We start from the raw sequence: 26,049 nt of genomic DNA, 5'->3' as shown, positions 1-26,049 counted from the left end.
TCAGGATGGCCTGACCTAAATGGCAAAATTAGCTGCAAAAATACAAAATTGATGATTTCATCATAATTATGTACAAAAATGTATACCAAATATCAAAGATATCACATGAGTAACTTTTGAGAAACAAATATTTTGACCAAAAACGGCAAAAACTGACCCAAAAATACAAAAATTGAAGATTTCATCAAATTTCACTATATCACACTAAGAGAACCCCCAGGAACCTGTATACCAAATATCAAAGGCATCAGACAAGTATTTTTTGAGAAACACATTTTTTGACCAAAAATGGCAAAAATTGCACCAAAAATACAAAATTGCAGATTTCATCATATATTCTGTATATCATATTTAGTTTATCTGTAGGAACCTGTATACCAAATATCAAAGCTGTCAGACGAGCGGTTTTGATGAAATAAATTTTTGACCAAAAATGACAAAAAATTCCTTAAAAATACAGATTTGCTTATTTCATCACAATTTGAACAAATCCAAGTTGGGCTATCCCTAGGGACCTGTATACCAAATATCAAAGCTGTCAGACAAGCGGTTTTGATGAAATAAATTTTTGACCAAAAATGAGAAAAAAATTCCTTAAAAATACAGATTTGCATATTTCATCACAATTTGAACAAATCCAAGTTGGGTTATCCCTAGGGACCTGTATACCAAATATCAAAGCTGTCTGACCAGCAGTTATGAAGAAGGAGATTTTTTACCAAAAACGCCTTTTTTGGCACTAATTTGCATATTTTTGGCAATGACAACTTCATTTGAACAAAATCTCATCTACAGCCCATCATCCATGTACACACCAAATATCAAGATGAAATGTGCAGCGGTTTTGGAGTTTTTGATGTTGACGGACAGACATACAGACATACAGACATACAGACATACAGACATACAGACATTTTCCTAGCCTATAAGAATAGCTTCCATTGCCATATATACATATGGCTATGGGAGCTAAAAACTGAACAGATGTGGTAAAACACTTAAAAATTAGTGCACAAAAAGCATAAACTGGACAAATTGTAAACTTTTATTGAGAAAAACTATTCAAGCAATAACCTCCACTCACTCAATGATAAATTACAAGACATAAAAATTACTCTGATAAACATTACAAATGAGATATATAGTTTACAAACATTCTTGTTTTTGATGATTTAAAATTACAATCATATACGGTACAAAAAAATTCATGTTTACAATTCCAAGTTCATTGACATTTCAAATATACATATATTGCACTTAGTAATAATTACATCACAATTTACAATCACATTTTTTTCAAAAACTTGCGTTTGGTTTCAAGAAGACATGTACATGGTGATTAACAAGGGTACTGAGAGAAGACAGTTTTAGGATTTCAACGGCAAACATTTTGTAATCCAATACTGTCAAGGGTTTAATTATGCTATGAAAAATACTTTGGATGGTAAACACCCTTCAGAAGTCTAATTTTTTTAAACCTGTTCACCCCGATTTCTAGTGAAAAGATCCACAACCACCATTGATTCGGGTCAAACCATGGTCGTGAAGGGGTAAAAGGCTGAAGGGGAACTTAATTCACACAAGTTTTTGGATTTTACCAAGCATATGTAGATTAGTGGAAGATATCAGCCCATCTGAAAAACTTTTTCCTCATTGACATGTTCTATCACAATTCTTCCACATCAACCCCAACCACCCCCGTTTCCCTGTATATGGGTCCACCAAATCTATAATTGAAAGCAATAGAGATATACCAAAATCTGGTGGTAAAAGCGACTATGGGTAGAACAGTCCTTACAAGAATTGCGGAGGGGATTAACCCTTTGAGCGCTGTAATTTTTTCCCGCCAAAATTTTAGTGCAACATTTTACCAATTTTTATGAATTTTTCTGTAATTTTTTGATAATTTTGGACCAAATGGACATTTCGTTTCATTTGCTACCATTTTTTTCAAAAAATTTTGGCAAAAATCTGGGAAAAATTGACTGGGGTTTATTTTATAAAGGGGACAAAAATAGACTTTGGTGCTCAAAGGGTAAAGACAGGTAGCAAATATTGTGGTGAATCACTGCCAATTGTTCAAAACTGACTTAGAAAAAAATAACAAAGCTGGTTTGTTCAAGGGTCTTCCATGTTGTAACCATTTTATAATGCCACACATCTGATCATACTGTTGTAGTATGATCATCGGTAATATGCTATCCCATTTTCAATAGATGCTTTTTTTAAAATTTTTTTTAGAATATTTATCAGTTGGTCAGGTTTGACAAATTACCAACATCAGTGCAGACTCAGTGTAGAGTAATTATGCCAATTAATGATTGTGAATTAATTGATTCATAGTTACACATTGAGGTGCTTTGGGGACAGATGTTCAGACTCTCAAACTTTTACGATATTTTTCTGGTCTAACACTTGTGGGGACTCAACTCATTTTGAAACTCTTGAAGTAGGAAAATTTTTTGTCACTCTTTAAAAAATTGTATTTTTCCCCATAAGAGTTAATACAGAGGAGTTGCATTTTGAATTTCAAATATCGGTAAATGTTAGGTTACTTGTTTCTCAAGCTCCAAATTTTGCATGATGACCCCTGATTTCTATTATTGATTTGGTGAAACACTGAGAGTTGAACGTTTCATTGAGGAAAGTTTGAGCAAAATTTCGAAATCCTTCACTTTTGTGGTGCATACCACCTTAATAAGGTGCTCACATAAATAATTCTGACAGAGAAATAATTAAGTATAATGGAGAAGCTTGTAGAGCAACTCATTTCAAAATTTCATTAGTAATCCAACTTTCTCAAATGTTGACATCCTTTTGTGCTGAATGACATTTATTAGGTCTACATATATGATATATTCCAGCCCCTTCAAATGATTACCTGTCTTGCCCTACCTACACAGAAAAGTGGATTGATCCACAGTACTAACATAAGAAAGGGGTAATCATTTTTCAGATAAACGCTCTGAGTGATATTTTTTCACAGAGCCATGAAATGAGCAATTCTTACACACACCGCAACACATCACTAGACATCTGTGATGTAGTCCTTTGGGATCCCTTTTTCCTATAAAATGGTCAAGTTTGGCCACTTAACAAAGCGGTCACACCAATGCCCACTTAAAAATATAAGGGTCATACCAACAATTTTCTGATAAGAGGGTGCAACAATTAAGGATACGCTCTTTGAATTCAACATCAATTTACAAATATTTGTTACTGGCAAGTACATTACAAAAACATGGAACTTTTCAGAATTTAGAAACATGATAAGATGGGACCATACAGTACTTTCTATCATTGATATTAAACAGGTTCAGCTACAAATTTTACGTGAATGTAAACACAGCATGTAATGAGTTTCTATAGTGACATCATAACCCTTTGAGTGCTGTATTTTTTCCCACAAAATTTAAGTGCAACATTTTACCAATTTTTATTAACTTTTCTGAATTTTTCTGATAATTTTGGACCAAATGAACACAACATTTCATTGGCCACAGTTTTTTATCAAAATTTTGGCAAAAATCTGACAAAAATTGACTTAGGTGTATTTTATAAGGGTGAAAAAATTGACTTTGGCGCTCAAAAGGTTAAATTATGTGTCCTACATTGTCGAACTGTTTGTGTGTGAGAATTTTTAGTTCTACACAAACACGGGTTCTGCATTAATCTTGCGTAAAACTTGTGGCCGAACCCGACGATAAATACAAACCAACACACCCTATGAAGGATGAACATCATCTTACAGAAGTTGCTGCCTTCATTTTGGTAGTGAGTATAAATGTATAACACACACAAAACAAATAAACCATCCATTTTCAAACTTTTGTTCTCATTTTGTCAGAAATAACTCCACATTAATATCAACAATTTCTGGCACTCATTTCAAAAAAGGTTCACATCGATTGTGATATAGAATATCTAGAAAATGTACTCTTAACTGTCTCCACAAGGAAGTTTTGGAATAGAACAACCTACAAGTATCAAATTCTCTTGCTAAAGTATCTGTTGTTGGATATAGACTCCAATTCTCAAAGTTTGTCTTTGTTTTACTACCAAAACTATAATTACTCAAACTCTACAATCCATGCCGTTTCATTCCAAGCAGATTAGAATTTTATCAGAAATTTGAAAACAGCATATTTCCTTGAATGCGTACAGATTTCATATTACATCACATGGTACGACTATCAGCATAATAGTGTTCACATTGGTTGGGAAAAGACAAAAATATCTGTTTTGAATGGAATGTACTCACTATAAGGTATCTGTGCAGACTCACTGTTGAAAAACTCTGACATCAATCTACACAGCTTGAAGATTTCACATCCTCAAATTTTTGTTTTCAATTTAGTATCAAATCATTGTTTGATAATTGCTGAGTACAAAGTGGCAAGTGGTCGATAAACAGGCATTTCTCTTCTTTTGATTTGTTTTAAAGTACAGCTAAAGTTGTACATCCAAACAGGAAATAATATGATTCGCAACTTCATTGCAACTTGTTCCTTGTGCCATATACCTAGGCTTGGCTCACTTTTGTGTCAAGTCGGAGACAAGTCAAAGTTATGCGATATTAATATACATGTATGATATGACATCACAGCACCCATGCAAGTCCTTAGCTCCCAGGAGAGCGAATGAGGTAAATTCACAAGATGGTGCATGAAAGTCGCACAATTTTTACATTCATGTGTACTTCTGTAAGCTAGCTGGTACCACAGCATGCCAAATGTATTACCCCTGAAAGGCATTTTATACCACAGGAGAGTAGATTAGGGGCAGAGGTTGTCTATAGACACTATAACATACTCTCTGACAGTTCACACTCAGCAGAAATCCTAAAGAGTGTACTTCATTGCAGACTTAATGCTGCACATCAGAAATTCATACATGAACATTGGATATATTATATGCAGCATGAGGTATTGTGGTCCCTTGACGATTAAAATCCCACGTCATCTGTAACAAAATCTCCATGGATACTAAAAGATTACCCAGCTTGCTGAATTTATGAACAATCCAACATTACATATTTCTGATTGTGAGAAAGTCAATATGGCAATGCACTCTTTTTGACTGAACATGCATGTGATGGGATTATATAGCAATATCTAAACACTCCTATAGTATTAAAACAGAAACTCACTTATATGTTTCACTGGTTGTTTTTCTAGATCACTGGATGCTCAATGCAAATGTTTGGTTATATTTTGGCTGACTTTGTTTGATCCTAAAACAAGTGTTACTACATCAACACTCTGGAAAAATTCCAAGTTTCACTACTGTACAAAAAAAGACATTGATACAAAATGGTGCTCCATTAAATGCACAGGCTAGAGATGAATCATATTTCTCCTTTACAACAATTAGACGCTATTAAGTTTGCTTCAGCAACTTGGGTACATTGGTCCTAGCTCTGACAGTGATGGCTGTATAGTATCATTGGCAGATACACTTGCTCACTACTGGGATACTTTGAGCAGGCAACTCAACTGCAGCTACATCATGCAGTTATAATATATGGTACTGTGTTATATATTACTTAAGAGTTAGATACGATATATTTACGTTTGTGATATCAGTTCCTAACGTACATTTCTGCAAATTCATTTCATGAGCATGATGAGAAGCATTGTACATTGTAGAGGCAGTCTTTAAAGTTAAGGGTATACTGTCACCTGTTCCAATTTTGCTACAGTTACCATGGAAAGAGAAAATCTAACCAATCATAGATTTTAAGCGGGTGGTAACTTTTTAAAAACAGCGCCCTCACATGGGCATTTTGAATACTAAGGAACGCCCCTTTGACCATACCCTATATGGGCATATTTAGATTACAGATGACTGTATACCTTTAATATCAATGCCATTTAAATTTTGCTGGTTTACGCCCTTCCACAAAGTCAACGCAACTTGCCACCTGCAATTTCCACAAGTCATCTGATTACTGAAATAACACTGAACTTGTACTTTCCTTTCACTTTTGCCCCTATGTGGCAATGACCTTTAATTTCTAGAGGATTAATACTGTATTGGATACTTTGAAAAATACTTGATACTGTTACAATATACTAATGTGTGCGAACAGACACAAAGTTGTCTGACCCATAACAGACAATGTTAGAACATTGTATGTATGTCTCCATACAAAACTATAGGCTCCCATAGTAGGTGACCTGTGACGCTATGGAAACGGGTCGTGACTTTCTCTTGTCCAGCGTACTCATGCTGTAGTAGGCATATCTGGGAGCAAATTCCATCTGTCCATGGGTGTACTCATCGTCGTCTTTATCCCGGATGTTTGTTTTCCCGGAAAACAGTACTTCATAAGATGGTGGTGGCACTGAGGAGATAAGAATGAACCGAAGTAAGAGATCATTTGAAAAGTGATTTTCAAAGTTTCAAGAATGACACCAGAGGTAACAACGTGCCAAATTCATCATTCCTGTATATTATTAAGCACATATTTCTGAAAGTCTCTTAAATTTCTTGACGAGTATATACTTTTGCATATTAATGATAGGACTCTGATATCAGACCTATTATTCGCTGAAGAAGGAATCTGCTCTGACTACTTTTTCACTATACATTGTTGTAGCCATTTTTACTGCAAAAGTCACTAAAAAGTATGTCTTTTGGATAAATAGTTTCTTGTACGTCTTATGAATTGCTTTGAGAGTTACAGAATAATAATTTGCTTCCTCCAATGGATTATAAAGTACTTCATATTTTCTTGTAATTTTCTTGGTGTTACACACCTCACACGGGTGTCTATTATATTAGAAAGAATGGGCTTTATACTGCTAGAAGTATTGACATCTAACATTTGCACAAAAAATCCCATTGTTTATTCAGTATAATGCAATTCTCATGGGTTTACAGCTGATACAAGAGACAGAATGAATATATCACATATCATAAGAGATGGCTATGGTCCCCTGACGCAGCATATGTCACAAATCAGTCAAATTTTACTCTTGCTACTGACACAGGGCCACCTGGGATTAAGAATATGGTACGAACTTTAACGAAGCGTTTTTACTCACGGTTGACACTCGGCGTATCCACAGTGGATGGAGCCGGTGACCTGACGGGAATGTTCCCGATAATGATCGGCAGTCGCAGCGCCAGATGGAACACGGTTCCCACGACGACAGCCTCCACCTGAAAAATTATGAGGGCAACGGCAGTTAGGAAATATGCTTCAAGTGACATAGATTGCGGAACACAACCCACTGTCCAAATATCGAAATTTATTTTAAGCTCAATAAATTAAATTATACTTGAACATGTCTTGTTCATTTCAACCTGCTTGTTTGAAATTTACAGCAAACATTATAAGTCACCTGCATACAGTTGATAGCATTTCCTCTGGTAGGAAGGCAAATAAAAGGCTTTGGCAGTTTAGATATTTCCAACTACAGCAGTCGTTAACAGCACTTTCTGGTCAGTAAGAATCATTAACAGCCCACATTAAAAACAATATTAGCATTCTTACACCTGTTATATTGACAACGATCTCAGTATATCCTTTGATCAAAATGACCTAACCAATACACACCACTGACGCAAAAATTTTTCTGCAACAAATTTGTCTCCTAGCATGTTTTGATACAAAAGCTGACGCATAAAAATTTAAAGAAATTAATGAATTGATGTAAACTGACAGCCATAAATTGTCATTATATACAGTCATTTTTCCCATGTGATGCATCTGTACTTGCAGCTTGTAACTTTCAAAAGAGTGAAAATTACACACTATATAATAAGTGCCTACAAAGAGTAAATCATCTAGCATGTTAGATGTATTGCTCACCAAACATGAAGATATGGTTTCATCGTACTGATGAACACAAAATTGTGTGTGACACTATCTGACACACAACAGAGCCAGCTTGATGACCAATTAAAACAGGCTGTCAATTCTCATCAATATTTGTTGCGTGAAGCTTTCAGTTTTTACAACCAGCCTACAGTTTGTGTCTTTTCCCATCACACTCACTGCTGCAAGGCACAGCGTAGTTTGAAACCATGGCGATGGACAAAATATTTCAATATGACAAGGTCAAGATTGCTCAATGAATACAATGTGACATTTGTGTTCCTTTTTGTGAAAACAGTGTTTCAAAATTTTGTGAAAACAGTGTTTCAAATTAAAATACAGCTTTTGAATTTGGATGCAACTTTAAAGCGAGTTCGCTTTAGTATTTAAAGTACGCCCTCACTGCACAGATTTCAGTGGGTTTTTGGAGGAGTTATATAATGTCTGCATCTGCTATAACAAAACATGAACTACCGGTATGCAAATCGTTTCAGGGGTTAGATTTTTTTTGGGGGGAGGGTGTCACAGTCAGCCTCTTTCATCAATAGTGGGTTAAACCACCTTTGAAAGCACAATGTTTGGCACAGAGTTACGTATAAATTGACTGACTATGATATTTCCTACTCAGACTGGTAGATGGTGATTCTCATTATGGTCAACCATGGATTATTGATTTTATTTGCCTGTAAAGAATAACAAAGCTGCCTTGATGGCTTTAATTGAAGTTGACACTATCAATTAAACAGATGAGAGCTGCCTCTTCAAAGTGAAAAAAATACTGAAAATTAAATTAAGTATTTATGGATTCAATTCTGGAGACAAAAACGGAAACGCCCACTCAACTCTTAAAATAGTGAGACTAAAGACCAGCTTTCTACTTCTGATCAGGAATTTCACCGCAGTGTAAATAGTCATTTGATTTAGATTTCTGTACAGTTTCTGCCACAAAATGGTCACAATGTTACTGCACAAACACTGAATACCAAGCTGAGTTCAACTAAGAGCAAAATGTAAGTCAGATTTGAAGTCACGCATTATTTTTTGTTCAATAATTCATAATAAAGATTATTGAAATATTCAATTATTCATTGCTAAATCATCCTGAAGATTTTCATGATTTTGAATAAGAAAGAAAAACACTGAATTATTTGACCATGGAATAAACGTACACGTAGTGACAAATTTCCTGAATAAATTTCAATGAGCAAATATCCATAAATGAAAACAAAGTTGTATATTGTAACACTGGTCATAATGCTTATAATTGCAACAATTCAGAGACATTTCTGTGTTTTATGACGATCTGATGTGTAGATGCAAAATCGAAAATCTGGAGTTTTTGATGATAAAGAAAATAATAATTGCATAACCACTAGCTTTTGTCAATGGCCTTATTCTTTTATAAAACAAAAGTATGATGTGAAAATTTGTCACTAACAATATTATCTGCACTCAACCTAAAATAATGGAGGTAAAAGCATGGTCATTTGAGATCAGTGGGACATTTTTCTGATATGTCAAGCGGTTGTGTCATGAAGCTGACCTACACATAGCCATTTTCTTCAAAATCCCCTACTGGGGTTTTATCGAAAACATACCGTGCATGTGTCATGTGATGTGCATATTGCTTGGACAGGTAAACGCATGTATGAATAAACCATTACGACATTCCTCCGAAATTCAGCTCTCTGAAAGGAGATACTATCTGAATTAACTATGGACTTTTGTGCATGGATGATCATAAAAGTTTTGGAATTTTCCGGAAAGAACTCATCGAGGTCCTTTCATATCATAGTTGCCCAGTAAAAGACTGTTAAAACAATCATTGTTCTTTAGATTTCAACTCTGATCAAAATTTTACTGGATTGCAAAAAATCATTAATAATCCTGACGATTATTAAATAAGCCTCTCTCTGATTGGTTGGGACTTGCATCGTCTGTTGTTGCCATTTTTTCTTACAGCTATTATAAGACATTGGCATAAAAAATTATGAGAAATTACTCAGAGTGCTGTAAAAAGTTAATAAGAAACAAAGAAAACTGAAACTAAAGCTAATAAAACACTCAAAGCTACTGCAACTTTTACAATATGTACCCGTATATGATATCAAACTAACAAAAAATATATGTTTACTCTCTGATAGACTGATATTAAGAACTGTTTCACTCGGGTGTCATAAAAACCTATTGGTCTGTAATATCATTCATATATGCTACGGATGTCTAGAGATAATTTACAAGGGTGATATACTTCAAAAGGGCTTGCTTCGGTTGAAATTTTATGTTTAGCTCACTTTGGGATAGCAAAAAAGATTAATTAATATGATCCTCTCTACTGTTTATCAATAAAATAAATTGTCACATCAGAAAGTTGAAAAAAATTTCACTTTTTCTTGAAAATTCGAGTATGGTATTTTCTTCAAAGAGTTTCTTGAAATTCAGAAAAAGCTTGAAGCTGCTGCAGCAAACTAGTTTTTGAACAAAGTGATGGTGGTGATTTTTGCCTTGGAATGTGTTAATTAAAGAAAATGTTATTATTTCATCATCAAACTAAGGGAGAGCATTTTTACACGACTTTAGTTCAACATTTAAAGTTGACATGGAAACGTTATCTTATTAGTCAATACACAAGCTGAGTAATTTGGCTTTATGTACTCTAGACAACTTGGCTGTAATTGATATTGTGACTAAAAAAAGTGTATTTGTATAAAATTTTGAAAGTGCACAGGTGTGGTTTTCCAAATATCTTTTCAATCTATTTTAGCTTTAATGCAAAAGATACTTTGGTTGGGGTGACTCTGGGATCAAATATCAAAGTCATTTCTACATTTCTGATAACATGCGAGAGAGTTTCATTTGTCAGTTTTATAAAAATTAATTTTCAGTGAATTTCAACCAGTGAAAGATGTTTGAAATTCTTTGGGCGCCAAAGTCGATTCTTGTCACCTTTATAAAATTTATCCTTTTCAATTTTTTTTCTAATTTTTGGGAAAAGTTTGCTAAAAAATGCAGCAAACAAAATATGATATCTATTTGATCTAAAATCATAAGTTAAAGAAAAATTCACAAAAATAAGCAAAATGTTGCACCAAAGTTTTGGTGGGACAAATTACAGCTCTTAAAGGGTCAAAACTCACATGGACACAATCAATGGATTTATGCAAAAGAATGAAATTTTTGATGTAGAATAATGTCATCTTCTTCTCTGCCTTTAGGAACTGAATCTTAGGACTTTAAAACATTTATGGTCAGATAAAGTTTTATCCTTTCTTGATAAATTGACTGAAAGGTCCAGTAGCTGTATCATTTCATGATTTTTTTTCACAATTTTTGTTTTGTTTGTCAAATGCAAGTTCTTGTTCTACAGCCAAAACAACATAAAGCACATTTTGCTTGTCAAGACATTGTCTGTATATAACATGAGCTGTAATTGTTAAAATTTGAATTCAAGTCCAGGCAAGAATTCACTCATCAACAACAGCGACGCAGATTTTAACATCTGCAGTTGACATATTTAAAACTGTGTATCTCAACATGCTTTGGGAGTAAAAGCAGAAACAATAGTTGACATTAAAAAAAAATTATGAAAAAAATACAGAGTTACACCTAGTGGCCCTTTACAAAGTTTGACATTTTGAACTTTAATACCAGAAGAAAGTATATATATAACAACATCTTCCTTCTCTAGATCTCAAACTCTCCATGGGAAAAATTATTCTTTTATATTACAACAATATATTTGTCAAAACTGACATTTACCAACTTATTTATGACCAGAATGCACTGTCGCCTGGTTGCAATTTAGTTCTCATGGCCATAAAGAAGTTATCGTAGCAGAATCATGCAAAATTGGACAGAGTGCTGTAAAGTTAAAGAGAACAGAGCAAAACACTGAGACTACGGAAATATAAGATACTCAAAATTTTACGATATATTCATGATATCCAACATAGTGATGATTTTTTACTTGCCAAAATTGATACCGTCACATCTCATGTACTTTGCGGTTCACACTTGTTTTACAAACAAAGACTGACAATCGATAAGACTTACTTCAATGTAGTACTTGATATTGATAAAGGGACACCCTGCCAAGCCTGTTGATGGAACTGGAGGGATTAGAAGAAGCTGTTTGCTCCAGTTCATGGTGTCGTGTGGCTCACAGCAGCCGTGTCTGATCTCAGTCACTGTGATCAATTTGGTGATCGTCTTGGCATCACCTCCGTCTACAGTGTAGCCGGTAAAGGTCACTTCCTATAGGATTTCAATAAGAATGAATGAAATTCAACAAGTGAATGAGACGTAATTCAAAGTGTAAATACTCCATTAATGTGGTGATGAAAGTTTAAATGACACAAATCTGTTCATTACTTCTTCCTCTACAGGAATTATATTTCACAAAAATCACATAAATTACTATCAAAGAATTTAAAACTATAAAAATTTCTTTCACAAATTCTATTTGATTTGGTGTGTTATATATTGAATGCACATCAGTTCTCTGAGCATTAAGAGTTTCATTTGAAATTTTTTAGTTTCTCTTAATCTTTAAATGCTCTTTCTGAACTTATTTCCAACTGCATACATCATAGGTGCCACGAGCTGAAATGAGTTTTTGAAAAAGATTACCAAAAACACTTGGTCCAAAAGGACTATAATACCCCTACTTTAAAATATATAAAACGTGAATAGCAATATAATTTTTCCTAAAATGAAATCGTAAAAAAGTTTTGCTTACAAGAATCAGTCTAAATTGACATCCTATAGTTATGGATGTAATGTTAAATTAACCCTTGTGTAACAGGGCCAAATTTTGATCTTACATTCTTTGTTGTCCTCATGAAGTTTTCAAAAAAATATCAGAAATTGCAGCTTCAAGTAACTGTCAAAGTCAGAATATTGCTGGGCACAGAAGGGATGACTTATGTAAGGAACTGAAAACTTATTACTTTGCTCTGGAGAAAATCAACAGCAATAATTTAATTTGACGAAAGAAAAATAAGAATGCAGAAATTTAACAATGAAACAGAAAACTATACAGTTAGCATCACAAGATTGGAATATATGATTTACCTGCATGAGGGCAGACTTCGTCTTTATTTCTCTCTCTGTGACATTTTCAATACTCAGTGTCACAGCAATGCTCTCTCCTGGAATGTAGCCTTTCTTGTCGGTGCAGGCGTCCAGTGAGATTGGTCCTGTTGTACAACAGAAACAGCACACTGTCTTATCATCATGGCCGTGGACAGGATTCTACAAGTTCACAAATAAAAAATTGTGAAAAATTAAACATACTAGCAAATTTCATTAAAAAAGTAATTCATCTAGAGGTGACTCCCCTGACCCCCCCCCCCCCCCCTCAAGGATTTGGTTTATAAGTTATAAGTTCCCTGTACTGGTATTGGTTATATTTTCACCATGAAGTGTGGTACTGATGAAGATAAGAGGACAGAAACAACATTGGACGTGCAATAAAAAGGTTCTCCTGGGGGGCCTTAAGCCATTAATGTCCTCTATCACCAACACTAATGAATCCCTAGGTTACTGGTGATCGATGCAAGTCTGTCTGTATCTACAAATCCTCACTGTTGCCTTGGGTTATACCAAAATCAGGTGACAAAGCGGTTAAAGATCAAATACTACAGATGGAACAGACTAAATTGTGCCCTGACCAGTACAATCAGACTGTGGATGTATGTTAGAATTCTTATTTCATGCAAGGGATTCCCCAATATATTGCTACAGGGATTGTCGACAACAAATTTATTTGTTTATTTATTTAATGAAATTGAATACACATAAATCAAATGATTAATTAATAATTATAATTTATTCATCTATTCATTTATTTTTAATTTCAGTTATTGGCAGAGAATCATTTTGCAGATGTATCATTTCATATTAAAATTATGCTAAATATGCCAAATGTTCTTTTGAAGTGCAAATGGTTCGTTTATTTATACAGATATCTATCTTCTTATTTATGTTCATGTATTTTTTGTTGTTTTTTTTATTTTGCTATGATTTACCCGGTGTATTTTTGTTGTTTATTAATTATTTATTCATTTAAGGTACCTGGGAGTTTTGAGATTTGAAACGCTCAATTTGTAAAACTTTAGGAATTGCATTTCTTCTGATAGTTTTCTTTCTCAGCTGTGATATATCAAAGCCATCACAAAGTTTCTGAAATACTTTGATAGATAGAATAATGTTGTTGATAAATTTTACACTGTTGGAGAGAGCTATAATCAGAGGCGCCACTGGCCAACTATGTATACTCCCGTAGAATTGTTAAACATTCAAAAAGCCCATCATGGTTTTACTGTCAGGGAAAATTATCTTCCGGGAACAAATCTGCGGCTGCATGGATTCTCGTAAAACTTGAACGATATACAGCTCTATTTAACAACTCTTTATATAATTCCAAAAAAGAAGCATTTTTTTTACAATTTTTGAAAAAGACCCGTTGAAATTTAGAAAATTGAATGGCTAGGGAAAATAGTGTACTTCTGTCACAATGACTTTTTTATATGCGGTATTAACTCCTGAGTGAAAAAGACTCTTTTTCCTATAGCGATAACAATCAGCTAACCCTCGAAGTCAGTTACACTCTATTTAAGATTCTGATCACAATGTGAACCAGAGCTAATGTAGCAAGACATAAGTAGGCAGTTACATACATGTATATCAGGCAGATCATTCAAGTCATGGGGGATCCCGGAAATTGTGAAAGCCCTCTTTGTTGCCGGATCAAACTTCCACGGAATCTCAATGTAGGCTTTCATGTAGTATCGGATATATCCGTAGGGATGCCCCTCGAATGAGCACGGCAGACCCTCGGCCGGCAGTTGGAATTTGAACGGAAAGGAGTGCTGCCCGGCTTCTAATTCCGGGTCCTCCCCTTCCGTGTTTCCACGCTCTGTAAAGAGAATACAGAGAGTGGTTGGGATATCATTTCAGTCAACCACTTCCATGTATGTTTGTTGATTAGGGCAGTTACTGTATGCCTAGGCATGCAGGGTATTATTTGAACAATTGGTGCACAGGGAAAACAGACTTACATTTCAACTGCATCTCCTATACTTCGCAGTCCTGAGTTATGCATTCATGAAAGAAGCATTCTCACCACCTGCAATGATGTACCTTGGTCAGGTCCAGTAATATTATCACGTATGTTTTCCAAAGACATTCGAAGAAAGGGGGATGACTGAGGGTTAGTGGATCCATCTTTGGTTGGGAAATAAAAGGGAATTTCTCAGGGGGCTATAATCAGGAGTGATGGTATAAGTGTACTCCCTAGGTTACTAACAATTAAAACAAAATTTTTGTGTCCACAAATCTTCAGTCTTGCTGAAGAAAGTATGAGAGTTTATGGATTTTGTCATACTCATTAATTTATTAAAATTGCAAATTTGCTTGTTTGTCAATTTTTACTCCCTACAGTTATATATGCCTTCACACAGTCCTATGTTATTGCAATTTTCATATATCAGGTATGGATTCTGCTCAGAGAATAGGTTGACATCTGACACACTGTCCCAAAAACCCAAATTACTGAAAGATGGTGCAATCAGTGTAACACCAACAGTATTGAAGATGAAACACACTTTTTATTAGTCTGTCAGAACTACAAAGTCCAAAGAAAGAACTTTTTCAGTAAAATCAATTTCCCAAACGACAATACTGAAAATCAGCTTATTTCTCTACCACAAAACAAGAGTTATCTTTTAATGAACAACTTGCAGATTATATATTTACTTCATATAAACAAAGAAACACCTAGTTATATTTATTATTAGCTACTATTATTATACTGTAATACTTTATCTTTATTGAATCAAAGTGAGACTTGAGTGGACACCGTGGGTCACCAGTATGTATTAGGGAGATGGTGCAGTGGCAAAGAATGTGAAATTTTCAGAAGAGTTACTTTCAGAATGTGCTTAGGAATACAATTCAGAATAACATTCAGACACTCACTATGTGAGATAATATTCTGTATATTCCAGAAGAGTCCTTTCAGAATGTGCTTTGGAATACCTTATACATGGGAGTCTATGGATTGCCTTATACATGGGAGTCTATGGACTTCCTTATACATGGGAGTCTATGGACTGCCTTATACATGGGAGTCTATGGACTGCCTAAACATGGGAGTCTATGGATTGCCTTATACATGGGAGTCTATGGATTGCCTTATACATGGGAGTCTATGGATTGCCTTATACATGGGAGTCTATGGATTGCCTTATACAGGGGAGTCTATGGAGGCGAAAACTAAAAAGTCCTCTAACACGGCCAAATTTGATTGCATTGTGAAACAAATCAACGTGCATCTGTATGAGGTAGAGTACTATCCTTTTACCAAGTTTGAACGAAATCGCTCCAGGCGTCTCTGAGATATCTGCGTGAACGAAAAAAGTCATAAAATATGCAAATGAGCAATTAATTAATAAGCCACACCCACCAAAATCTAATCAGATCTAAGTCTCATCATGATAATACCAAATACCAAATTGCATGACATTGGACCTAAGGGTTCTTAAGTTATGAGTGGAACAATCTGTCTACGGGGACGGACAGACGACGGACGGACGGACGGACAGACGGACACACACACAGACATGTGGCGACATAGGACACCTTTGGTGCTTCGCACCACGGTGTCCAAAAAGGAGTAAGCAGGCTGTGTTCTAAGTCCTAGTCTGTTCCATTTATATGTCAATGACTTGAAAACAAATCTAGACTAAGTAAATACTCAACCACCAGTGTTGAATAATACCCCAGTTAACTCATTATTTTACGCTGATGACCTAGTCTTAATCTCTACTTCAAGAAAATTTGAACTTATTTTTGTATCACACTTTTATTGCCACAAATGTGATGTAAATCCTATATTTACAAGCAAGCAATAAAAATATTATTATTATCATTATTATTATTATTATAGATCAGCAACAGCCAAATACATGATTATTCCAATTCCCAAACGCAACAATCCAAAGCAGCAAAACGATTTTCGTCCTGTTGCCCTCACTTCTCTTGTGATGAAAACATTTGAGAAAATATTCAAACATTTTATTCTATCCAAGACTGAAAATATGTTGGTTCCTCTTCAATTTGCATATACCGTACTCGTCCGAGTATAAGTCCCGGTTCGGCAACACTAAACAGCGGTTAAAACTAGGGGAGGGGCTTATACTCGAGCAACCCCATGTTATCTGGCATGGACGCTTAATTTATGCTAATTTTATGCACGATTTTTTTCAACACCACTCGATCTTTCTATCGCTTTCAAAATCGACTTACACATCCAAAGAAAGTGATTGTACAATCTCTGAATACAGAAGTGACATTTTGGTGAAATTTCAGCGTCGAAAGAAACCCAAAACTTGAAACAAAGACGTCATGTATGCTGCTGATCAACAGTGTGTAGTAATGTGAACAGTCTGCAGTCATGCATTGCCCACATCGAAAGGCAACTCAATATTCCAATATCAAACTGTCTACATCTTGTGAAAACAACAACATAGCAGTGAAAATTGTAATAGTCACCAGGAAAAGTTTTCACAAATGAAAGGATAATTGCTTCAAACAAAAGAAACTGCATGTTTCAAGCTTGAAAACATCGTGGCCGTGAATGAAAATAAACAATGGCGGACGTGAGTGAGACTATTCTATTTAGGCGACGGGGGTGAGTAGGGTCAAAGAATCAAGATAGTACTGGAAAAACGTGTCATTTTCCTTACGATATTGTCAAGGGAACTCCAGTTTCCCATTGTTTTAACATCTTTTAATAGTTTCTTTATTATCTAAAATTAATTTTACCACGTTAAATGACCAAATATACTCTCCTAACCTTTCTGTATTGAGTTACACTAGGGTAGGGGCTTATACACGGATGTAATGCATTTTCTAAAATCCTCTAAAATCAGTAAGGGAGCGTTCAATTATTACGGCCGGGGGTGGGCCGGCAAAATCCAGGGGGGTCACCTCAAATTTGAAAACTGCAAAGGGGGGGTCATGTATTTTTCAAACAGCTCAGAGGGGGGTTCACTTAATTTTCATAAGCATCCGTCCCGTCAAAAAGCAGTTTCAGTGTTCAGAAATATTCTGGGAGATAAAAATGATTCGCTGCATGATTTCATTCTCTGAAGTCATTTAATTGTAAATCTGAACAAAAGTATAATTATCTATCACATTCGACATCTTGACTTGGCAACTCTGAGGCATGTCTTATTGTCAATGGAGCTCACTGAGGGCAATGAACAATTCCTATTACTTACATATTAGAGATATGGCAAGTTTTAAACAGTTACCTGTAGACTACTAGTACCATGAAAAGTTAAATAATTCTTTTAGGTGAAATTCTAAAATCCAATTTCCTGCACACATATCCATTTGTAACCACCCTAGTCTAATCAAGTACATTAATATTAATAATCAAGAGTACATAAATACACAGATTTACCTAATTTTGTACTGGAAAAAAATTATTCATAGTTTCCTCATAGACTCCCAATGTACAGTGAATCTACATTTCGGTGAAATTCCAAAATCCAATTTTTGGCAAACACATCCATTTGTTACACCCTAGTCTAATCAAATACATTCATATTATAATCAGGAGTACATAAATACACAGATTTACCTATTTTTGTATTGGAAAAAAATTGTTTATAGTTTCCTCATAGACTCCCATGTACAGTGAATCTACATTTTGTGAAATTCCAAAATCCAATTTTTGGCAAACACATCCATTTGCTACCACCCTAGTCTAATCAAATACATTCATATTAATAATCTGGAGTACATAAATACACAGATTTACCTATTTTTGTATTGGAAAAAATTATTCATAGTTTCCTCATAGACTCCCATGTACAGTGAATCTACATTTGGTGAAATTCCAAAATCCAATTTCTGGCGAACACATCCATTTGTTACCACCCTAGTCTAATCAAGTTGATTGATGTTAATAATCAGGAGTACATAAATACACAGATTTACCTATTTTTGTATTGGAAAAAAATTATTTATAGTTTCCTCATAGACTCCCATGTATAGTGGATGAACACGTTCAGTGAAATTTCAAAATCAGATTTCTTGTACACATAATATACACCTTTAACCATCATATTCTAATCAAGTACAATTATGTTAATTATTCAACGTCTGTATATGCTCATGTATAGCAAGTTTTTCATTCCAAAAAAAATTGTTCACAATATACTCGTATGTATAGTGGATGAACATTTTTGGTGAAATTCTAAAGTCAATTTTTTTGTCCACATACCAGTTGTAAGTACATTTATGTCAATTATCAAACATCTATAAATGCATAGATATAGTTTTGTATTAAAATAGTATTTAATAGTTTTCTCATACACTATCATGTATAGTGAATCAACATTATCAACAGCTGATCATCAATTAGATCCAAATATCAAAATTTTTTAAGCACATGCTTCGCAAAAATATTGCGATCTACGTGTAATTTCTGTCTAATCCCTTTAAGGGTAATTTCAAAATTATAGCAAGTCAGAAGGGGAAATTTGAACATTAACACTTTGTGAGTTTGTGAGGAGGGTCATTTGAAAATATCTGAGAATCTTTTTTTTTGATTCTATCCCTCCGAGGTGTATGGTTGTGCAGCTTTACTCAAGCAATGGGGGGGGGGGGGGGGGTCACGAAATTTTTGTCATCTTAAAAGGGGGGGGTCATCAATTTTTTGGTACAATGGGTAGGGGGGGGTTCACTTATTTTGCTTGATGCGCAGGAAGAATTTGCCCGCCCACCCCCGGCCATAATAACTGAACGCTCCCTAAGGGGGCTTATACACGAGCAGGGGCTTATACTCTGACGAGTACGGAGAACTGGAAAGGGTGTTGAAGATGCCAAACTGAGTTGTATAAACATCTTGAGAAACCTGGTGCCCATGCTAGAATTCTTATTGCAGATTTTTCATCTGCCTTTAATACGATACAGCCCCATATTCTTGCCAACAAACTTATCTCGAAGTTTAGACTCGACAGTCAGTTGATATATGGGTTATTGAATTTCTAACTAACAGATCTCAGCGTGTGCTTGTTAATGGCCGGCTGTCTGATTCTTTACAAACATCTACCGGTTCTCCACAGGGTTGTGTTTTGTCTCCTCTGCTCTATATCCTCTATACAGATGACTGTAGAAGTAACTATATAGGTCGCCACATTGTAAAATTTGCAGATGACTCGGTTCTCTCGCTTACTTGTAGGGCCTGATGAAAAACATGGTCCCGTCCTAGACGAATTTGTTAATTGGTGTGACAATTCATACCTTAATCTGAACGTAGTCAAAACCAAGGAAATCGTTTTTGACTTCAGGAGACAAAAACAAAAACCTGTGGAGAACATTATTCATGATCAGGAAGTTGAAATTGTTCATTTTACACATATCTTGGCTCGATTTTGACGATAAATTGAGGTGGGATGCGAATTCTGAAGCGATTTTAAAGAAGGGGAAACAACGAATGTATTTTTTACGGAAATGGAATCCTTTTCAGTGAACAAGACAATTTTATCTCTTTTTATAAGTCTTTTATCGAAAGCATCATAACTTTCTCATTTATCTGCTGGTTCCAGAATTTAAGTTTAAAACACAAGAATTCCATAGAAAATATTGTCACTTTAAGTTCAAAGATTATTGGCGCACCACAGAGGAGCATTTTGTCATTTACAAGCAACAGTGTTTGAGGCAAGCACGTTCCATTTTAAATTCATCAGAGCATATTTTAAATTCAGAATTCCAGCTGCTTCCTTTGGGTAGACGTTTTAAGTGTCCAGTTTGCAAGACAAACCGGCTCAAGAATTCCTTTATTCCTACGCTGTGCGGTTTTTAATGATGTATCTTAACGGTCGTTGTGTGTTGTCACTATTTTTTAGTTTAGTCTTATTTTGTTGTTTATTGTGATATTTTGTGTGTTGTCCGCCAATCTGAATTGCCCTTAAGGGATGAATAAGTTGAATTGATTGATTGATTGATTAATGATTAAATTGACAATACAGCTATGTCCCACGTGGAGTGTTCAAACTAGATAGAGAAAAGAAACCCTTTCACCACCATGGTTTGGCCTAAACCCCTTGTTATCAACGCTAAATGTGGTCCTTAGTTTACAGGGAATCGGGAGTGTACAGGTTAAACCTTTGAACCCTGACACCCCCCCATAAACTTTGACATAACCTTTGACATCAGGCAGAGGTTATCCCTCAAGAAGGATTCAAAGGGTTTATCTATGGATATGTGCAAACATACATGCAATTTATGCAAATACACTATGCCATGACAACAATGATTAGTTTGCGATAAAACTAACATACAGGGAAAAGTCAGATGAGAAATTAAACAGATATTGCGCATAATTTATATCTCCATGGAACCAGAGAGAAATTAAACATTTTGATTAAAGCTGATAGCTGTTTATTTGCTGATGTGATCTCATGGGATAGCAAAGAGAGGGATAAAATTCTTACGGGACTCGAGTCAGAAGAATAATCACTTTATTTTCAAAATGAGTAAAATTACCTTTAGGGAACTGTAAAACTTTACAGCCGTATCATCTGTAATTTTTTTATTGATATATGACTGTTCATATATGCTATTATTCTGAAATTCACTACTGACACCTGTATATATACAGAAATACTTTGCAGTTATGACTTAAACTATTCTAATTGTTGATAATATTTTCATTATTTTTGTCCAATAAACAAGTATATTATCTTGTTTTTTTCCCCAAAAGTGTGTGAAATATAAATGTATCCCACTGTGTGCTGTGCGCTGAAGCATTACTGTTGGCAAATGAATTCTAGTCTAAACCTAACAGTTTTCCCGCAATAATAACATTACATGCATACTGGCTGTATCTAAAAAAGTTGAAAAGTCGGCATTTTGATCCCATTTTGGGAGTAAAAAAGGAAACAATTTTGTAACAACAGAAACAAAACTACCAGGAAGTGCATCACATGCTCCAGTAATGGAGTTTGAGAATTCAGTACAACATGAAAGCATTTCTGTAATATCTGACCTTTGCCCCACAGGGTATTCTTCTCCTCAAAGTGCATAGTTTCCGCTCTGTACTTCTTGTCATCACCGTTGCCTTCATCCCACTCAACACGGGCTTTCCCGACAAAATGTACTCGGATTCCTGGAACAGAAATGTAAAAAAATAAAGAAGAAGATTAGAAATCGCTGATACAGGAAACTGAAAGCTGGACAGCATCAAACAAGCGCAGATAGTAGAGTCGGTCTCTGTCACCTGGGCAGTTGACGTGCGTCACTGAGTCTCTCTCAGCATTACAATTATTGAGATGAATGCCAGTACGGTTGACTGAACAGCTGGAAAGGTGCAACAATATCATTTTTTCTCGTAGTATATTTCTGGAAATTTGACTTGACAATCAAACTTCATATTTGATGACTTGCGTGATGACGTCCTCGTATTTGCATGGCTACTTCTTTACTCAGTGGGGGCAGATTGAACTGCAAATATAGCTCTTCCTTTAATATAATATATACACAACTTACGGTACCAATATTGAAATAAATCCTGAAAACATGTTGCGGCTCCACTATCAAACAGCTAACCTACAAAATCTCTCTCTATGACCACAAAAAAGACAACTGTTTCTTATATGGAATGAAAAACATTCATTTTATCTCCTCAGACTGAAATTTTCTTATTTCTTTGGATTGAAACTTTCTCAAATGGAAAGTTTTTGAAACTGGTATCTGAGAAACTAACACGGTGCTCTGAGGATCGTTTTGCAATGAAATGAGACCAGAAAGACATGGTTTCTGGGTACTGTTAGTACACCACTACATTATCAACAAAAAGAAACAGTTATTACAAACCAAAAGAGTGTATGCCAACTTTAAAGATTACAAGTTATTTATAACACTGTGGACCAGGCTTAGCTAGCTAGTAAAGACGGTTAAATTTCAGGAAAATACACCACAAATAAAACCAATGAGCCACGAAATAAGGTTTTCAATAATGGGACAATATTACAGTGCCTGTAACTTCATTGCCCCATAACCTCGCTTTGTTCTCAATGACGGCTTGAGCAGCTGAGCGATAATAAATGTATTGTGAGTTCAAATTAGAATGCACGAGCAATTTCTGCTCTTAGGAGCACTTGAGGGGAACCTAATTTTCTGTAGTGAAAGTATTAATTTCTACATCATGGTTATGACGGGCAAAGTTTGTGTAAGACTTGAAACAGGTTCGATTCTGAGGTCAATTTTATTTATTGAGTTCGCAAATACAGATTGTGTAAAATCTGTAGACAGCTATGCAATCTAAAAGTCAATAACCTGCAATGAATTTTGTAGTGCCTTTATTTAATTTTGAGGCTGGGTTTATATATAAAGAAGCCACTTTCACCTCTCTTATTGAAACAGATTTTTTAAGTTCCACATCAAAAAAACGGTCACCTATTTATCTCCATTTTTCTAATCAGATTTTCCTGTGATGATTCTGTTAACAAAAACAGACCTTAAATTTACAGAATTAATATTTTTTTTTATTTAGTAGATATGACTATTCAAACTGCACAAAGTTTCACTCCCAGCTGTTCATCAGTAATATCAGTCAGATCTAAATACAAATTGATATGTTTTAGGGAAAAGATATAGTGAGAAGATTAAACTTTGGTTATATAAAGAAACAAAATCAAATATCATTCCAGGATCTACAATTTAACAATCCTTGCACATTCAGTGAAGAAATAATTTCAATTCCCACTTATCATATTTTACGTGTATATTACAGTTGTGTAAAAACACTTCATTGAAACAAAAAAAAATCTCCCGTCTGGCAAATGCTATAGTCATCAATTACAAACCACACTGAAGAATACACTGGTACAGTGTTTTTGCAAAGGTTAGGGTTAGGAAAATTAGTTACATGGTTCGGCAAAGAGTTGGGAACCCTGGTTTAATGTCCCTATAAATGATTGATATGTCATGGGAACCTCAGGTAGCATTTACCTGGCTGTCGCGCCAATCAACAACAATGATACTGATAGCAACTCAACTTTTGTACTTGAAAGTTTTATATTTACTAGGCAGAAACTAAATATCAATATTTCTCTCCAGCCTGACGCTAAGTACTTTTCCACTATAATTTCATTCCTCCTTTCATTTTCAACAATTCTACATTAGCATAATTGGTTTATTCATAGCTGCAGCTGAGTTGAATTAAAAAACAATTTGCCACAGCCCCTAGCAATTTCCTGAAGTAAGTAGGTATGGTACATTTGCTTCCACATTTTGTTTTACGATGGGGGTAATGTTGACCTAGGTACAGGTGACACTCCATTTCAGCCAAAAAATCTATTTGTGTAAAGAACAACTCATAAAAACAGCTCTCTTGTTGAGCCACCTTCCAAAAACACAAAAACATTCTGATAATTAACGCTAGAAGAGGCAAAAATTGTTTGCTTAATCATCTTTCTATGAGCTAGTCTTGGAAAAATTTAACATTGTTCTAATTTTCACAAAAAGATATTTTTAGCAGACTGAGTTAAATTTATGATAGTAATGAAGATCATGAAATGAAAATTCATACAATCTTGGCACAAAGACGGCAAGCTTCGATACTTGAATTACACGGTATGGACAATTTGAATTTTACAACTGGCTGCAGATGCTTGTAAAGTATGTTTGTTTACTTGTTTGTTTGTTCAAAGTTACACTCATTTGTATGTTTGCTTAGTTTACTTGTTAGTCGCATCTTTGAATGATAGTAATGATGCCAAGAATCATGGGAAAAAAAAATCATGTACTAAGATGGGTCAAAAGTTCAGAGGTCAAGTTATCGAAGTTTTTCAAAAGTGACCTCTTCGACACTTTTTCTCGAATCAACATTATTTTTCTGTTTGTAACTCAAAATGTCCAAACCAAACTGTAGGAACATGAATGCCCATGATAGTACATCCATGCAATCAGCATCCAGTACGGACAATGTCGATAATAACACGTTTTTGTTGTCTGCATCATTCCATTCTCGATTTTGCATCGAAAAAGGAATTTACATGTTGAAGAACATTACCTTGAAAATGAAGTATTACCGGTAGGAAAAGATCAAATGCAGTAGATATCTGAGTTGAAACGGTCACTGTAGGTTTAGTGTAACATAGAGCCACAACTTGACTGGTGAAATACAAAATGGAACAACATGATTATAGGTCAAGGGTGTTTAGATTCTTAATGTAGAAGTCTTGTAACACAGGTTAATCTCTGTGTCCCTGGTGGCTCAGCAGGCAAGTTTCCTCCCATTTCCGATTTTTTTTCATTTTGTGAGGAACTTACATTCTAAAGCTTACAAACACTGAGACCATGGTGCATTTTACTCAAATAACTCCTGTGTCTGAAAATATTGCATCAATATTGAGTGTAGAATGTACTACTTGATCAACACAGGCAAGGTTTTCTGTAATCTTTATAAGTTCAGGGTTGTCATTTATATTCTACTTATACTTTCCAATATTCACCAGCTCCACTGCCTGTAACTTTTCATGTATTTTTCATTTTTTTTTGTCTTCTTTGTCAAATGCAGCTTCTTGAGTTCCCAAAATTATGTCAGAAAACATCGTCTGGTATTATGACTTTCTGTTGTTTCTGTAAGACAACTCCAGTGCTTTAATATATTGTTGATAGCTGAATTCTTAGGTCTGGGCTGGAATTCATTTGGCAACACAAGTACTATTGTAGACATTGCACTATGTGCTCAAGCGTATTTCAGTATCATACATTTTGGGGCGAAGAGGTAGACAGTGAGCTTGTTTTACAGAACAGAAATAGTGAAAATATTATCGAAAGTTAAAATCATTGTCCCTTTTAACAGGTTGTCATACAAAGATTTGGAAAATTCAGTGCACTGGGTGATTAAAGTGCCAATAACCCATGACGATTATATTTATTTTGTATGCCGATTGCAAGTTGAAACATTTACTATAACCTTGTCAACATGATGTCTATATATACAAAATGCACTGTTATTGTTTACATTTGAACTCTGGTCGCGACAAGAATTCACTTGTCAACAATAACAATGCAGTTTACACATGCACAGGCTGGGTTGACAAGCTTTAAATACTGTGTATCTCAGCATGCTTGTGGGAGTAGAAAAATAATAATTATGACTAACAGAAGTTAGAATTACTCGTCCTTTAATCTATACT

At 35.0% G+C, this 26,049-nt stretch overlaps 1 protein-coding gene across 3 annotated transcripts in view; it reads right to left on the bottom strand.

The window, feature by feature from the left end:
• Positions 1-2,248: 2,248 nt before the first annotated feature.
• LOC139142485 (arrestin domain-containing protein 3-like) overlaps positions 2,249-26,049 on the bottom strand; it is a 63,270-nt gene continuing 39,469 nt past the window's right edge. For all 3 annotated transcript variants that reach the window (XM_070712423.1, XM_070712424.1, XM_070712425.1), the window contains 6 exons: positions 21,891-22,010; positions 14,506-14,744; positions 12,899-13,078; positions 11,879-12,079; positions 7,050-7,167; positions 2,249-6,346 (listed from right to left, as the gene is read on the bottom strand). In XM_070712423.1, the coding sequence (XP_070568524.1) occupies positions 6,156-6,346; positions 7,050-7,167; positions 11,879-12,079; positions 12,899-13,078; positions 14,506-14,744; positions 21,891-22,010 (1,049 nt within the window). In that variant the 3' untranslated portion in view covers positions 2,249-6,155. The remainder of the gene's footprint in view (positions 6,347-7,049; positions 7,168-11,878; positions 12,080-12,898; positions 13,079-14,505; positions 14,745-21,890; positions 22,011-26,049) is intronic.

Source organism: Ptychodera flava, chromosome 10, assembly GCF_041260155.1.
Source record: "Ptychodera flava strain L36383 chromosome 10, AS_Pfla_20210202, whole genome shotgun sequence".
Taxonomy (NCBI): Eukaryota; Metazoa; Hemichordata; class Enteropneusta; family Ptychoderidae; genus Ptychodera; species Ptychodera flava.
The sequence above is the reverse complement of the archived record's forward strand: the minus strand, read 5'-3'. Positions and strand labels throughout refer to the sequence as shown.